The following is a 15,883-nucleotide window of genomic DNA, read 5'->3' as shown; positions in this document are numbered from 1 at the left end:
GGAGTCCTCCAAGTCCCTAGTAACCGCAGGCACCACAATAGGTTGGTTCAGGTGAAACGCTGAAACCACCTTAGAGAGAAACTGAGGACGAGTCCTCAATTCCGCCCTGTCCGAATGGAAAATCAGATAAGGGCTTTTACAGGATAAAGCCGCCAATTCTGACACGCGCCTGGCCCAGGCCAGGGCCAACAGCATGACCACTTTCCATATGAGATATTTTAACTCCACAGATTTAAGTGGTTCAAACCAATGTGACTTTTGGAACCCAAAAACTACATTGAGATCCCAAGGTGCCACTGGAGGCACAAAAGGAGGCTGTATATGCAGTACCCCTTTTACAAACGTCTGAACTTCAGGGACTGAAGCTAGTTCTTTCTGGAAGAAAATTGACAGGGCCGAAATTTGAACCTTAATGGACCCCAATTTCAGGCCCATAGACACTCCTGTTTGCAGGAAATGTAGGAATCGACCCAGTTGAAATTCCTCCGTCGGGCCTTACTGGCCTCGCACCACGCAACATATTTTCGCCAAATGCGGTGATAATGTTTTGCGGTTACATCCTTCCTGGCTTTGATCAGGATAGGGATGACTTCATCCGGAATGCCTTTTTCCTTCAGGATCCGGCGTTCAACCGCCATGCCGTCAAACGCAGCCGCGGTAAGTCTTGGAACAGACAGGGTCCTTGCTGGAGCAGGTCCCTTCTTAGAGGTAGAGGCCACGGATCCTCCGTGAGCATCTCTTGAAGTTCCGGGTACCAAGTCCTTCTTGGCCAATCCGGAGCCACGAATATAGTGCTTACTCCTCTCCATCTTATAATTCTCAGTACCTTGGGTATGAGAGGCAGAGTAGGGAACACATACACTGACTGGTACACCCACGGTGTTACCAGAGCGTCTACAGCTATTGCCTGAGGGTCCCTTGACCTGGCGCAATACCTGTCGAGTTTTTTGTTGAGGCGGGACGCCATCATGTCCACCTTTGGTTTTTCCCAACGGTTTATAATCATGTGGAAGACTTCTGGGTGAAGTCCCCACTCTCCCGGGTGGAGGTCGTGTCTGCTGAGGAAGTCTGCTTCCCAGTTGTCCACTCCCGGAATTCCTGCTTCTTGTGCCACCCTGTCTGTTTACATGGGTGACTGCCGTGATGTTGTCCGACTGGATCAACACCGGCTGACCTTGAAGCAGAGGTCTTGCTAAGCTTAGAGCATTGTAAATGGCCCTTAGCTCCAGGATATTTATGTGAAGTGATGTCTCCAGGCTTGACCATAAGCCCTGGAAATTCCTTCCCTGTGTGACTGCTCCCCAGCCTCGCAGGCTGGCATCCGTGGTCACCAGGACCCAATCCTGAATGCAGAATCTGCGGCCCTCTAGGAGATGAGCACTCTGTAACCACCACAGGAGAGACACCCTTGTCCTTGGAGACAGGGTTATCCGCTGATGCATCTGAAGATGCGACCCGGACCATTTGTCCAGCAGGTCCCACTGTAAAGTTCTTGCGTGGAATCTGCCGAATGGGATTGCTTCGTAGGAAGCCACCATTTTTCCCAGAACCCTTGTGCATTGATGCACTGAGACTTGGCTTGGTTTTAGGAGGTTCCTGACTAGCTCGGATAACTCCCTGGCTTTCTCCTCCGGGAGAAACACCTTTTTCTGGACTGTGTCCAGGATCATCCCTAGGAACAGAAGACGAGTCGTCGGAACCAGCTGCGATTTTGGAATATTGAGAATCCAACCGTGCTGCCGCAACACTACCTGAGATAGTGCTACACCGACCTCCAACTGTTCCCTGGATCTTACCCTTATCAGGAGATCGTCCAAGTAAGGGATAACTAAAACTCCCTTCCTTCGAAGGAGTATCATCATTTCGGCCATTACCTTGGTAAAGACCCGGGGTGCCGTGGACCATCCAAACGGCAGCGTCTGAAACTGATAGTGACAGTTCTGTACCACAAACCTGAGGTACCCTTGGTGAGAAGGGTAAATTGGGACATGAAGGTAAGCATCCTTGATGTCCAGAGACCCCATGCAGTCCCCTTCTTCCAGGTTCGCAATCACTGCTCTGAGTGACTCCATCTTGAATTTGAACCTCTGTATGTAAGTGTTCAAAGATTTTAGATTTAAAATCGGTCTCACCGAGCCGTCCGGCTTCGGTACCACAACAGTGTGGAATAATACCCCTTTCCCTGTTGCAGGAGGGGTACCTTGATTATCACCTGCTGGGAATACAGCTTGTGAATGGCTTCCAAAACTGCCCCCCTGTCGGAGGGAGACGTCGGTAAAACCGACTTTAGGAAACGGCGAGGGGGAGACGTCTCGAATTCCAATTTGTACCCCTGAGATACCACCTGAAGGATCTAGGGGTCTACTTGCGAGTGAGCCCACTGCGCGCTGAAATTCTTGAGACGGGCCCCCACCGTGCCTGAGTTATAAGGCAATACTTCCATATGCCGTTTGGAATCCGCATCACCTGACCACTGCCGCGTCCATAACCCTCTTCTGGCAGAAATGGACAGCGCACTTACTCTTGATGCCAGTCGGCAAATATCCCGCTGTGCATCACGCATATATAGAAATGCATCTTTTAAATGCTCTATAGGCAATAATATACTGTCCCTATCTAGGGTATCAATATTTTCAGTCAGGGAATCCGACCACGCCAACCCAGCACTGCACATCCAGGCTGAGGCGATTGCTGGTCGCAGTATAACACCAGTATGTGTGTAAATACGGTACATTTTAGGATACCCTCCTGCTTTCTATCAGCAGGATCCTTAAGGGCGGCCATCTCAGGAGAGGGTAGAGCCCTTGTTTTGACAAGCGTGTGAGCGCTTTATCCACCCTAGGGGGTGTTTCCCAACGCACCCTAACCTCTGGCGGGAAAGGATATAATGCCAATAACTTTTTAGAAATTATCAGTTTTTATTGGGGGAAACCCACGCTTCATCACACACCTCATTTAATTTCTCAGATTCAGGAAAACTACAGGTAGTTTTTCCTCACCGAACATAATACCCCTTTTGGTGGTACCCGTATTATCAGAAATGTGTAAAACATTTTTCATTGCCTCAATCATGTAACGTGTGGCCCTACTGGAAGTCACATTTGTCTCTTCACCGTCGACACTGGAGTCAGTATCCGTGTCGGCGTCTGTATCTGCCATCTGATGTAACAGGCGCTTTAGAGCCCCTGACGGCCTATGAGACTTCTGGACAGGCACAAGCTGAGTAGCCGGCTGTCTCATGTCAACCACTGTCTTTTATAAAGAGCTGACACTGTCACGTAATTCCTTCCAACAGTTCATCCACTCAGGTGTCGACCCCCTAGGGGGTGACATCACTATTACAGGCAATTTGCTCTGCCTCCACATCATTTTCCTCCTCATACATGTCGACACAAACGTACCGACACACAGCACACACACAGGGAATGCTCTGATAGAGGATAGGACCCTACTAGCCCTTTGGGGAGACAGAGGGAGAGTTTGCCAGCACACACCAGAGCGCTATATATATACAGGGATAACCTTGTATAAGTGTTTTTCCCCTTATAGCTGCTGTATTGTTAATACTGCGCCTAATTAGTGCCCCCCTCTCTTTTTTAACCCTTTCTGTAGTGTAGTGACTGCAGGGGAGAGCCAGGGAGCTTCCCTCCAACGGAGCTGTGAGGAAAAATGGCGCCAGTGTGCTGAGGAGATAGGCTCCGCCCCCTTCTCGGCGGCCTTTTCTCCCGCTTTTCAGTGTAATCTGGCAGGGTTTAAAATTCATCCATATAGCCCCGGGGGCTATATGTGATGTATTTTCGCCAGCCAAGGTGTTTTTATTGCTGCTCAGGGCGCCCCCCCCCAGCGCCCTGCACCCTCAGTGACCGGAGTGTGTGGTGTGCATGAGGAGCAATGGCGCACAGCTGCAGTGCTGTGCGCTACCTTGGTGAAGACTGATGTCTTCTGCCGCCGATTTTTCGGACCTCTTCTTGCTTCTGGCTCTGTAAGGGGGCCGGCGGCGCGGCTCTGGGACCGAGCTCCGAGGCTGGGCCTGTGTTCGGTCCCTCTGGAGCTAATGGTGTCCAGTAGCCTAAGAAGCCCAATCCACTCTGCACGCAGGTGAGTTCGCTTCTTCTCCCCTTAGTCCCTCGATGCAGTGAGCCTGTTGCCAGCAGGTCTCACTGAAAATAAAAAACCTAAAACTAAACTTTTCACTAAGCAGCTCAGGAGAGCCCCTAGTGTGCACCCTTCTCGTTCGGGCACAAAAATCTAACTGAGGCTTGGAGGAGGGTCATAGGGGGAGGAGCCAGTGCACACCAGGTAGTCCTAAAGCTTTACTTTTGTGCCCAGTCTCCTGCGGAGCCGCTATTCCCCATGGTCCTTACGGAGTTCCCAGCATCCACTAGGACGTCAGAGAAATTAGTGATAACAAATGCTCAGAAAGTTGAAAGTTGATGGAGCCAGCGTCCTAGCTCTCCGGTTCTCCAGAGACTCACCATGTTTGGGAAGAAAGCCAAGGCTTGGTCTTGGCGCAGTTTGAACAATGCAGGTATATCGATGATGTCATCTTCCGTCAGACCAAGTTCCTGCTTCAGGATGTCCCGATTCCAATCAATGCAGTGCTGCAAAGAGATGAATTACTAGCAATGATGTCTTCTCCTGAACAGTCCCTGAACCTTAATAATAAGAATTTACTTACCGATAATTCTATTTCTCATAGTCCGTAGTGGATGCTGGGGACTCCGAAAGGACCATGGGGAATAGCGGCTCCGCAGGAGACTGGGCACAAAGTAAAAGCTTTAGGACTAGCAGGTGTGCACTGGCTCCTCCCCCTATGACCCTCCTCCAAGCCTCAGTTAGGATACTGTGCCCGGACGAGCGTACACAATAAGGAAGGATTTTGAATCCCGGGTAAGACTCATTACCAGCCACACCAATCACACCGTATGTGACGACATGTGATGACACAGCTGGCGCGTCGTGTCGCTCAGTGGTAAAAGACACGTGGTTACTTTCCTAGCCCTGGTCCTACACATGGACTTCATCAATTGCCAATATGTTATTAGTTATATGTTAGGCAATATTGTATTATATTGTATGATGTTATTGTTACAAGGGTACAGTTATGTTTTCAATGTATATATATGAATGTAATGGTTATTGTGTTATAGTTTGTAAAATAATGTTTTCCCAATATGACTGATCAGATAACCTGTGTGTTTGCTGTTGTGTAGATACAGCCAGTCTCAGATGTCAGGCCATACACCCCCCTCATTCTTCCCCACACAATGGATTCCAGGCCACACAATCAGATTAAGTAAGGTTACTTTAGTTAACATCTATTGTGGCCTAGGGGACATGCCTGGGCATGTGAAACTGTCTGGGGGTGTCGCCTTATTGTAGGAAAGACAAAGGCTGGATAATAGCAAAGAGGGGACGTGACTCCTGAGAGAGAAGTTGAGAGAGTGGCAGGAGACTGACTAAGAAGTAATGTTCTGTCAGGAGTTCCAGGAGGGATTGTCGTGTAGAATTGGATCACAGAAGTGTGCTGAGCTGTTTATAACCCAATCTGTTTAATAAATCACTGTTGGAATTTCATCTACCACCGTGACTGAGTGATTTTGAACCCAATATCCTCACACCGTACAACTTGTGATCTGAACCCAGTTAACAGCATGATAACAGAAGGAGCCTCTGAAAAGATGGCTCACAACAACAATAACCCGATTTTTGTAACAATAACTATGTACAAGTAATGCAGACAATCCGCACTTGGGATGGGCGCCCAGCATCCACTACGGACTATGAGAAATAGAATTATCGGTAAGTAAATTCTTATTTTCTCTAACGTCCTAGTGGATGCTGGGGACTCCGAAAGGACCATGGGGATTATACCAAAGCTCCCAAACGGGCGGGAGAGTGCGGATGACTCTGCAGCACCGAATGAGAGAACTCCAGGTCCTCCTCAGCCAGGGTATCAAATTTGTAGAATTTAGCAAACGTGTTTGCCCCTGACCAAGTAGCTGCTCGGCAAAGTTGTAAAGCCGAGACCCCTCGGGCAGCCGCCCAAGAAGAGCCCACTTTCCGTGTGGAATGGGCTTTTATAGATTTTGGCTGTGGCAGGCCTGCCACAGAATGTGCAAGCTGAATTGTACTACAAATCCAACGAGCAATCGTCTGCTTAGAAGCAGGAGCACCCAGCTTGTTGGGTGCATACAGGATAAACAGCGAGTCAGATTTTCTGACTCCAGCCGTCCTGGAAACATATATTTTCAGGGCCCTGACTACGTCCAGCAACTTGGAATCCTCCAAGTCCCTAGTAGCCGCAGGCACCACGATAGGTTGGTTTAAGTGAAATGCTGAAACCACCTTAGGGAGAAATTGAGGACGAGTCCTCAATTCTGCCCTGTCCGTATGAAAAATTAGGTAAGGGCTTTTATAGGATAAAGCCGCCAATTCTGATACACACCTGGCTGAAGCCAGGGCTAACAGCATTACCACTTTCCAAGTGAGATACTTCAAGTCCACAGTGGTGAGTGGTTCAAACCAATGTGATTTTAGGAATCCCAACACTACATTGAGATCCCAAGGTGCCACTGGAGGCACAAAAGGAGGCTGTATATGCAGTACTCCCTTGACAAACGTCTGAACTTCAGGTACAGAAGCTAGTTCTTTTTGGAAGAATATCGACAGGGCCGAAATTTGAACCTTAATGGACCCTAATTTGAGGCCCATAGACAGTCCTGTTTGCAGGAAATGCAGGAATCGACCCAGTTGAAATTCCTCCGTAGGGGCCTTCCTGGCCTCGCACCACGCAACATATTTACGCCAAATACGGTGATAATGTTGTACGGTTACATCCTTCCTGGCTTTGATCAGGGTAGGGATGACTTCATCCGGAATGCCTTTTTCCTTCAGGATCCGGCGTTCAACCGTCATGCCGTCAAACGCAGCCGCGGTAAGTCTTGGAACAGACATGGTCCCTGCTGGAGCAGGTCCTGTCTTAGAGGTAGAGGCCACGGGTCTTCCGTGAGCATCTCTTGAATTTCCGGGTACCAAGTCCTTCTTGGCCAATCCGGAGCCACGAGTATAGTCTTTACTCCTCTCCTTCTTATGATTCTCAGTACTTTTGGTATGAGAGGAAGAGGAGGGAACACATACACTGACCGGTACACCCACGGTGTTACCAGAGCGTCCACAGCTATTGCCTGAGGGTCCCTTGACCTGGAACAATATCTGTCCAGTTTTTTGTTGAGGCGAGACGCCATCATGTCCACCTTTGGTTTTTCCCAATGGTTTACAATCATGTGGAAGACTTCCGGGTGAAGTCCCCACTCCCCCGGGTGAAGATCGTGTCTGCTGAGGAAGTCTGCTTCCCAGTTGTCCACTCCCGGAATGAACACTGCTGACAGTGCTATCACATGATTTTCCGCCCAGCGAAGAATCCTTGCCACTTCCGTCATTGCCCTCCTGCTTCTTGTGCCGCCCTGTCTGTTTACGTGGGCGACTGCCGTGATGTTGTCCGACTGGATCAATACTGGCTGACCCTGAAGCAGAGGCCTTGCCTGACTTAGGGCATTGTAAATGGCCCTTAGTTCCAGGATATTTATGTGAAGTGACGTTTCCATGCTTGATCACAAGCCCTGGAAATTTTTTCCCTGTGTGACTGCTCCCCAGCCTCTCAGGCTGGCATCCGTGGTCACCAGGACCCAATCCTGAATGCCGAATCTGCGGCCCTCTAGGAGATGAGCACTCTGTAACCACCACAGGAGAGACACCCTTGTCCTTGGAGACAGGGTTATCCGCTGATGCATTTGAAGATGCGATCCGGACCATTTGTCTAGCAGATCCAACTGAAAAGTTCTTGCGTGGAATCTGCCGAATGGAATCGCTTCGTAAGAAGCCACCATCTTTCCCAGGACCCTTGTGCACTGATGCACTGATACCTGGCCTGGTCTTAGGAGTTTCCTGACTAGGTCGGATAACTCCCTGGCTTTCTCTTCCGGGAGAAACACCTTTTTCTGTACTGTGTCCAGAATCATCCCTAGGAACAGCAGACGTGTCGTCGGAATCAGCTGCGATTTTGGAATATTTAGAATCCATCCGTGCTGTCGTAGTACTATTTGCGATAGTGCTACTCCGACCTCTAACTGTTCTCTGGACCGTGCCCTTATCAGGAGATCGTCCAAGTAAGGGATAATTAAGACGCCTTTTCTTCGAAGAAGAATCATCATTTCGGCCATTACCTTGGTAAAGACCCGGGGTGCCGTGGACAATCCAAACGGCAGCGTCTGAAACTGATAGTGACAGTTCTGTACCACAAACCTGAGGTACCCTTGGTGAGAAGGGCAAATTGGGACATGGAGGTAAGCATCCTTGATGTCCAGAGACACCATGTAGTCCCCTTCTTCCAGGTTTGCTATCACAGCTCTGAGTGACTCCATCTTGAACTTGAACCTTTTTATGTAAGTGTTCAAGGTTTTCAGATTTAAAATGGGTCTCACCGAGCCGTCCGGCTTCGGTACCACAAACAGCGTGGAGTAATACCCCTTTCCCTGTTGTAGGAGGGGTACCTTGATTATCACTTGCTGGGAATACAGCTTGTGAATGGCTTCCAATACCGCCTCCCTGTCGGGGGTAGACGTTGGTAAAGCAGACTTCAAGAACCGGCGAGGGGGAGACGTCTCGAATTCCAATTTGTACCCCTGAGATACTACCTGCAGGATCCAGGGGTCCACTTGCGAGTGAGCCCACTGCGCGCTGAAATTCTTGAGACGGGCCCCCACCATGCCTGAGTCCGCTTGTAAGGCCCCAGCGTCATGCTGAGGACTTGGCAGAAGCGGGGGAGGGCTTCTGGTCGTGGGAAGAAGCTGTCTGTTGTAGTCTTTTTCCCCTTCCTCTGCCCCGGGGCAGATATGAGTGGCCTTTTGCCCGCTTGTTCTTATAGGAACGAAAGGACTGAGCCTGAAAAGACGGTATCTTTTTCTGCTGCGAGGTGACTTGGGGTAAAAAGGTGGATTTCCCAGCCGTTGCCGTGGCCACCAGGTCCGATAGACCGCCCCCAAATAACTCCTCCCCTTTATACGGCAATACTTCCATATGCCGTTTGGAATCCGCATCCCCTGACCACTGTCGCGTCCATAATCCTCTTCTGGCAGAAATGGACATCGCACTTACTCTTGATGCCAGAGTGCAAATGTCTCTCTGTGCATCTCGCATATATAGGAATGCATCCTTTAAATGCTCTATAGTCAATAATATATTGTCCCTGTCCAGGGTATCAATATTTTCAGTCAGGGAATCCGACCAAGCCACTCCAGCACTGCACATCCAGGCTGAGGCGATTGCTGGTCGCAGTATAACACCAGTATGTGTGTATATACTTTTAAGGATATTTTCCAGCCTCCTATCTGCTGGCTCCTTAAGGGCGGCCGTTTCTGGAGACGGTAACGCCACTTGTTTTGATAAGCGTGTGAGCGCCTTATCCACCCTAGGGGGTGTTTCCCAACGAGCCCTAACCTCTGGTGGGAAGGGATATAGTGCCAATAATTTTTTAGAAATTAGCAGTTTTCTGTCGGGGGTAACCCACGCTTCATCACACACTTCATTCAATTCATCTGATTCAGGAAAAACTACGGGTAGTTTTTTCACACCCCACATAATACCCCTTTTTGTGGTACTTGCAGTATCAGAGATGTGCAAAACCTCCTTCATTGCCGTGATCATGTAACGTGTGGCCCTACTGGAAAATACGTTTGTTTCTTCACCGTCGACACTGGAGTCAGTGTCTGTGTCTGGGTCCGTGTCGACCCACTGAGGTAATGGGCGTTTAATAGCCCCTGACGGTGTTTGAGACGCCTGGACAGGCACTAACTGAGCTGCCGGCTGTCTCATGTCGTCAACAGTTTTCTGTAACGTGCCGACACTGTCACGTAATTCCTTAATTACGGCCATCCATTCAGGTGTCGACTCCCTAGGGGGTGACATCACCATTATAGGCAATTGCTCCGCCTCCTCATTTTCCTCCTCATACATGTCGACACACACGTACCGACACCCAGCACACACACAGGGAATGCTCTGATAGAGGACAGGACCCACTTAGGCCTTTGGGGAGACAGAGGGAGAGTTTGCCAGCACACACCAGAGCGCTATATATATATATATATATATATATAGGGACAACCTTACAATAAGTGTCTATCCCTTATAGCTGCTTATATCTGTTATTTTGCCAAATAAGTGCCCCCCTCTCTTTTTTACCCTGTTTCTGTAGTTGCAGGATGCAGGGGAGATTCTGGGAGCCTTCCTACCAGCGGAGCTGTGTGGGAAAAATGGCGCTGTGTGCTGAGGAGATAGGCCCCGCCCCCTTCACGGCGGGCTCTTCTCCCGCTTTTTTCTGGAAAACTGGCAGGGGTTAAATACATCCATATAGCCCAGGAGCTATATGTGATGTATTTTTTGCCAAATAAGGTAAATTCATTGCTTCCCAGGACGCCCCCCCCCCCCAGCGCCCTGCACCCTCAGTGACCGAAGTGTGAAGTGTGCTGAGAGCAATGGCGCACAGCTGCAGTGCTGTGCGCTACCTTATGAAGACAGGAAAGTCTTCTGCCGCCGATTTATGGACCTCTTCTTGCTTCAGCATCTGTAAGGGGGCCGGCGGCGCGGCTCTGGGACCCATCCATGGCTGGGCCTGTGATCGTCCCTCTGGAGCTAATGTCCAGTAGCCAAGAAGCCCAATCCACTCTGCACGCAGGTGAGTTCGTTTCTCTCCCCTAAGTCCCTCGATGCAGTGAGCCTGTTGCCAGCAGGTCTCACTGAAAATAAAAAACCTATTTAAACTTTTACTCTAAGCAGCTCAGGAGAGCCACCTAGATTGCATCCTTCTCGTTCGGGCACAAAATCTAACTGAGGCTTGGAGGAGGGTCATAGGGGGAGGAGCCAGTGCACACCAGCTAGTCCTAAAGCTTTTACTTTGTGCCCAGTCTCCTGCGGAGCCGCTATTCCCCATGGTCCTTTCGGAGTCCCCAGCATCCACTAGGACGTTAGAGAAAACTACACTACTTATTATCAACACAACCGCAGAGATCACAGAGCCACAGCACCCCTCAGCCTGACTCGTGCACCAATATCTGAGTTCCTCACCTGCACATAATTGTTCTCCTTCACTATGATATCTGTGGAGAGAACCTTGCCAATGGTCCATCGTATGTTTTGGAATCCTACATCAGCGGAAGAAGAAACATCCGGATATAGACATTATACAGGTGAATATTTGGAGAACAACCCACCTAAATGGACAATTAGTTGGTCTGGTAGATGTATGGGGACCGTACATAGAGCACTGGTCATCAATAAGTGGGACCTCTCGGTGGAAGATGCTGGGGTTGTAGGTTCATCCATCAGACCTTAGATGATGCATACATATGAAGGTGCACTTACCCTGGAACATTGTGACATCCTTGTTACCCTCCTGCTTCTTCTCATGGAAGATTCTGAGGCAGGTAGCAGGGCTGGCCAACAGAAGCCGGAAACCCTGAAGGAGAATGGCATCCGGTGAGAGGGAATCTTACATCATGGTTCCTGCAATGTGTCCTGTCTGACTCTCTAATCACAGGTGTCACCCTGGGTGTCTGACTAAGCCATGTCCCCTCTGTGACGAATTACTGGCCCTTGTTTATTAACCTGATGGGGCTGAGAATGAGATAAAGGAGTCACACATAACACGCCCACTCTCCGTGATACTTTACTTCGTGTGTATTTAATTTGTCGCCCTCCAGCTGCTGTGGACCTGAAAATCCCAGCATGACATGCCACAGGTGTGCTATAGGGCATGGTAAAACTGTTGCAGGGCATGCTGGGATGTGTCGTTACACAGCAGCCAGAGGGCCCAGTTAACCAAAAAAATAAACCACACTAGTTCAATCCTTATAATATCCAGCAGGTGGCGACATTGCACTAACCCTGCAGTTGAAAAGAAAACCATATTATACGTTTATTGGGGGTCATTCCGACCTGATCGCTCGCTGCAGTTTATCGTAGCGCACCGAAGGCCGTTGTATCATAGCGATCGCCTCTGTCTGATTAACAGGCAGAGGCGGTCGCTGGGCGGGAGGGGGCTGGACGGCGGTGTTAAGCCACCTTTTAGGGGGCGCGGTCCGGCCAACACAGGTGTGGCCGGACCGTTGGGGGGGGGGGCGGGCCGCAGCGGCTGCATGACGTCACACGCAGCCGCTGTGACCCGGGCAGCGAAGAGGTTCTCCCGGCCAGCCGCGGGAGCTGCGCTGGCCGGGAGTAACTCCTGAGATGCAAAAACATCGCCGCTGTACTGTAGACTTTGTGACTGTCCACATTATGGGATACATATGATATCCCGGCACCCAGAATGCCGACTGTCAAAATCCCGACAGCAGGTAAAAAGATATGGTAACCCGGATCCTTCCCACCCCTACGCCTAACCCTCCTTTACTGCAGCCTGACCCGAACCCCCCCCCCCCTTCCCCCACACGCAGCCTGACCCTAACCTTCCCTGCCCCGCAGCCTAACCCTAACCTTCCCCAGTGATGCCTAACCCCAACCCACCCTCCCTTCGCCGCAGCCTAAACCTAACCTTCCCCAGTGGCGCCTAACCCAACCTCCCCACAGCCTAACCCTCCCTGCCCCGCAGCCTAAACCTAACCTTCCCCAGTGGCACCTAACCCAACCTCCCCGCAGCCTTAACCTAACCTTCCCCAGTGGCGCCTAACCCAACCTCCCCACAGCCTAACCCTCCCTGCCCCGCAGCCTAAACCTAACCTTCCCCAGTGGCGCCTAACCCAACCTCCCCACAGCCTAACCCTCCCTGCCCCGCAGCCTAAACCTAACCTTCCCCAGTGGCGCCTAACCCAACCTCCCCACAGCCTAACCCTCCCTGCCCCGCAGCCTAAACCTAACCTTCCCCAGTGGCACCTAACCCAACCTCCCCACAGCCTAACCCTCCCTGCCCCGCAGCCTAAACCTAACCTTCCCCAGTGGCGCCTAACCCAACCTCCCCACAGCCTAACCCTCCCTGCCCCGCAGCCTAAACCTAACCTTCCCCAGTGGCGCCTAACCCAACCTCCCCACAGCCTAACCCTCCCTGCCCTGCAGCCTAACCTTCCCCAGTGGTACCTAACCCTAACACACCCTCCCCGCAGCCTAACCCTCCAAGCCCTGCAGCCTAACCCTAACCTTCCCCAGTGGCGCCTAACCCTAACCCACCCTCCCCGCAGCCTAACCCTCCAAGCCCTGCAGCCTAAACCTAACCTTCCCCAGTGGTACCTAACCCTAACACACCCTCCCCGCAGCCTAACCCTCCAAGCCCTGCAGCCTAAACCTAACCTTCCCCAGTGGCGCCTAACCCTAACCCACCCTCCCCGCAGCCTAACCCTCCCTGCCCCGCAGCCTAACCCTAACCTCCTCGGGACGCAGCCTTAACCTAAACCCCCCCCCCCCCCGTTTGGGATTCTGGCGTTCGGCATCCCAGTAGCAAAGAGATGTAACCACTCCCTAATAGGCGCTAGATCCGTATAAATATGATATCTCCAATATAGATGTCAAATGAGGTATCAAAATATGATAAAATATTTAATAAAATGCATATAAAATATGACAAAGATAGAAATATAAAAACACATGTGGTGAATCACAATGAAGGCAGGAAGGTGATCGTACCCGTATCTTTGGTGGGAGCCGCAGGTGTTGAGAAAGCAGAGTACCCCGGGAAATACCCTGCTATAGGCTCCAGAGATTTCATTCCCAAATGACTGTCCACGTGACCCACAGCATGCAGAGGTTGTCCGTCTTGATAATGGAATAAGGCACAGCAGGGCAAGGCCAACGCGTTTCGGGATGTCAAAGTCAGAAAAATGTCTCAATGCACGTTGCCATATTTGCACCGCACACTGGTCCGTGCTGCGCATGCGTACGCTCTCCCGTGGAAGCGCATACCCGCAATCGCGTGCACTCGCACGCGCAGTATGCGCATTTACGGTAGAGTTTATGTGATCGTAGCGTGCGAATCATTAGTTACAAATGTTCACAATTAATGTAGTTTATAGATCATGATCCCTTTGATAGTTTCTGTAAGTTTGGTTAAAGTACAATGTCCCAGAGCTGAGGAATCCCTCTTTGCATCGTACGAAGGGTCTAACAGGAATCATACTGCAGTGTTTGGTACCCATCGGAAGAGTATTTAATTAGCAATATTCCGGTGTTGGTTTGGAGCGTATTAATCGCTCGTGCGAATAGTTATGGACATAAGAAGTTTATGTCCATTTCTATGATTTACACATACTCAGGTATGCGGCGGGAAACCCAGTTTCCCACCCACCTGAGCTGTTGGAAATCGTCACAGCCCACCTGTATGAATCACCCTATGACCTTTTGTTATGATGCAGGGCCGAATTCCTTCGGCCAATGGACAATGGGATTGTAGGACCAGGAGATTGCATTGTGTGTGGAGCATAAATAGGCAGGCCGACCACATCCAGCTCTCACTCTCTCATCAACGGTTATCTGCTGATAATCGGGAGCTGGATATCGAGGCGCTGGCGATCATACCCTTTTGTGCGTAAGTTCTCTCCATAATCATTGTCTTTCTGCGAGCCAATCTCTCTCTCTCTCTATCTCTCTCTCTCCTCTTTTCTCTTAAATACCTTATAGTATTATAGTATTGTATTGTATTTCATTTAGGTCAGCGTAGTATTGTCTTATTGTATTTATTGTTTAGTTCTGTGGTTAGGAGGTCTCTGTTATATTGTAGCGTATCATATGTACTGTTATCCCCTTTTACAAATATATTAGATATAATACAGTTAATAGGCTTTGGAAACCTAAACCAGTATCAGTGTATTTACTATAGTGTTAAGTGTTCACTTGAGCGTCGGTGACGCTCAATCAGCTTTGTAGTTAGTCAGGTTACACAAGGTTGCATTTACACCCTGTACTCACATTAAGGTATTCTGTGTGTTTCATCGGTATAAGGTTTAACATAAAGGTATAGTGTCGTGAGCGTCTGCATCGCTGGTGACCTCCTCGTGGTCTCTAGCGTACGCTACGTTACAGCGAATCTTTCCCCTAGACATAACCAATAACGTGTCCTGTGATCCCTGGGCCGTGAGCGAACGTGACGCCTGAGCGTCTCGCCTACGGCTGAGCGATCGTTACGCAACTAGCGTACCATTACGGTACTTCTTAAGTAAACAGCGTACAGTGTTCTTAGCTTCATAAAGGGTTGTTTATACGACAAAGGAATTTAGCATTGTCAATTGCGGGCTCGTCCGGTCCTTTTCACATCTGCACTAGGTAGATCAGCAGACATTATCCCTCCAGCAAAGGGTGGGAGGTTGTCTCACAGTGCTGACGGGATAAGCGTCTGCTTCGCTTAGATAAAGAGTGCTGAAGGAACCCGGTAACCGGAAGTAAGAACAAAACGCTTGTGTCTTTTTTAAAACTGTTTATTTTTCTTTTGTCTTGCGTACGCATACATACCTGCATTTCTTTTCACTTGTGTATTTCATTTTTTCGTATATCACTATTCCTGTTTGCCAAATTTTATAGTTGATAGAAAGTGCTAAAAAAAGAGATTTGCTGTTATTTCATAGTAGAGGTGATAGTTAAAGTATAGAACAAACACACGGTTTGTCTGAGATACAAGGCAGTCAGTGTGGATTGCGGTAGATGATCAGGGATCATTTACATTGATAAAAATATATTGTGTTACGGTGGATCCTTTGCATTGCGTACACGTGTCGCTAACAAAGACTAGCGTACGCAATCCAAAGGCAGACGCACGCAGCGTTCATTACGCAACGTAGCGTCCGGTTACGCTCACGTAGCTCAAGTCACGAAAAAGTTGAATTAGCGCAAAGCGATAATTAGCGCA

At 49.7% G+C, this 15,883-nt stretch overlaps 1 protein-coding gene across 2 annotated transcripts in view; it reads right to left on the bottom strand.

Moving 5' to 3' along the window:
- The window catches only part of LOC134965754 (protein-arginine deiminase type-2-like), a 79,806-nt gene that overhangs the window by 2,517 nt on the left and 61,406 nt on the right, over positions 1-15,883 (bottom strand). Inside the window, exons 13-15 of one of the 2 annotated variants that reach the window (XM_063942103.1) lie at positions 11,422-11,515; positions 11,125-11,201; positions 4,476-4,601 (exon numbers count right to left, since the gene is read on the bottom strand). In XM_063942103.1, the coding sequence (XP_063798173.1) occupies positions 4,476-4,601; positions 11,125-11,201; positions 11,422-11,515 (297 nt within the window). The remainder of the gene's footprint in view (positions 1-4,475; positions 4,602-11,124; positions 11,202-11,421; positions 11,516-15,883) is intronic. The other variant, XM_063942104.1, reaches the window with a different exon arrangement.

Source organism: Pseudophryne corroboree, chromosome 10, assembly GCF_028390025.1.
Source record: "Pseudophryne corroboree isolate aPseCor3 chromosome 10, aPseCor3.hap2, whole genome shotgun sequence".
Taxonomy (NCBI): domain Eukaryota; kingdom Metazoa; phylum Chordata; class Amphibia; order Anura; family Myobatrachidae; genus Pseudophryne; species Pseudophryne corroboree.
The sequence above is the reverse complement of the archived record's forward strand: the minus strand, read 5'-3'. Positions and strand labels throughout refer to the sequence as shown.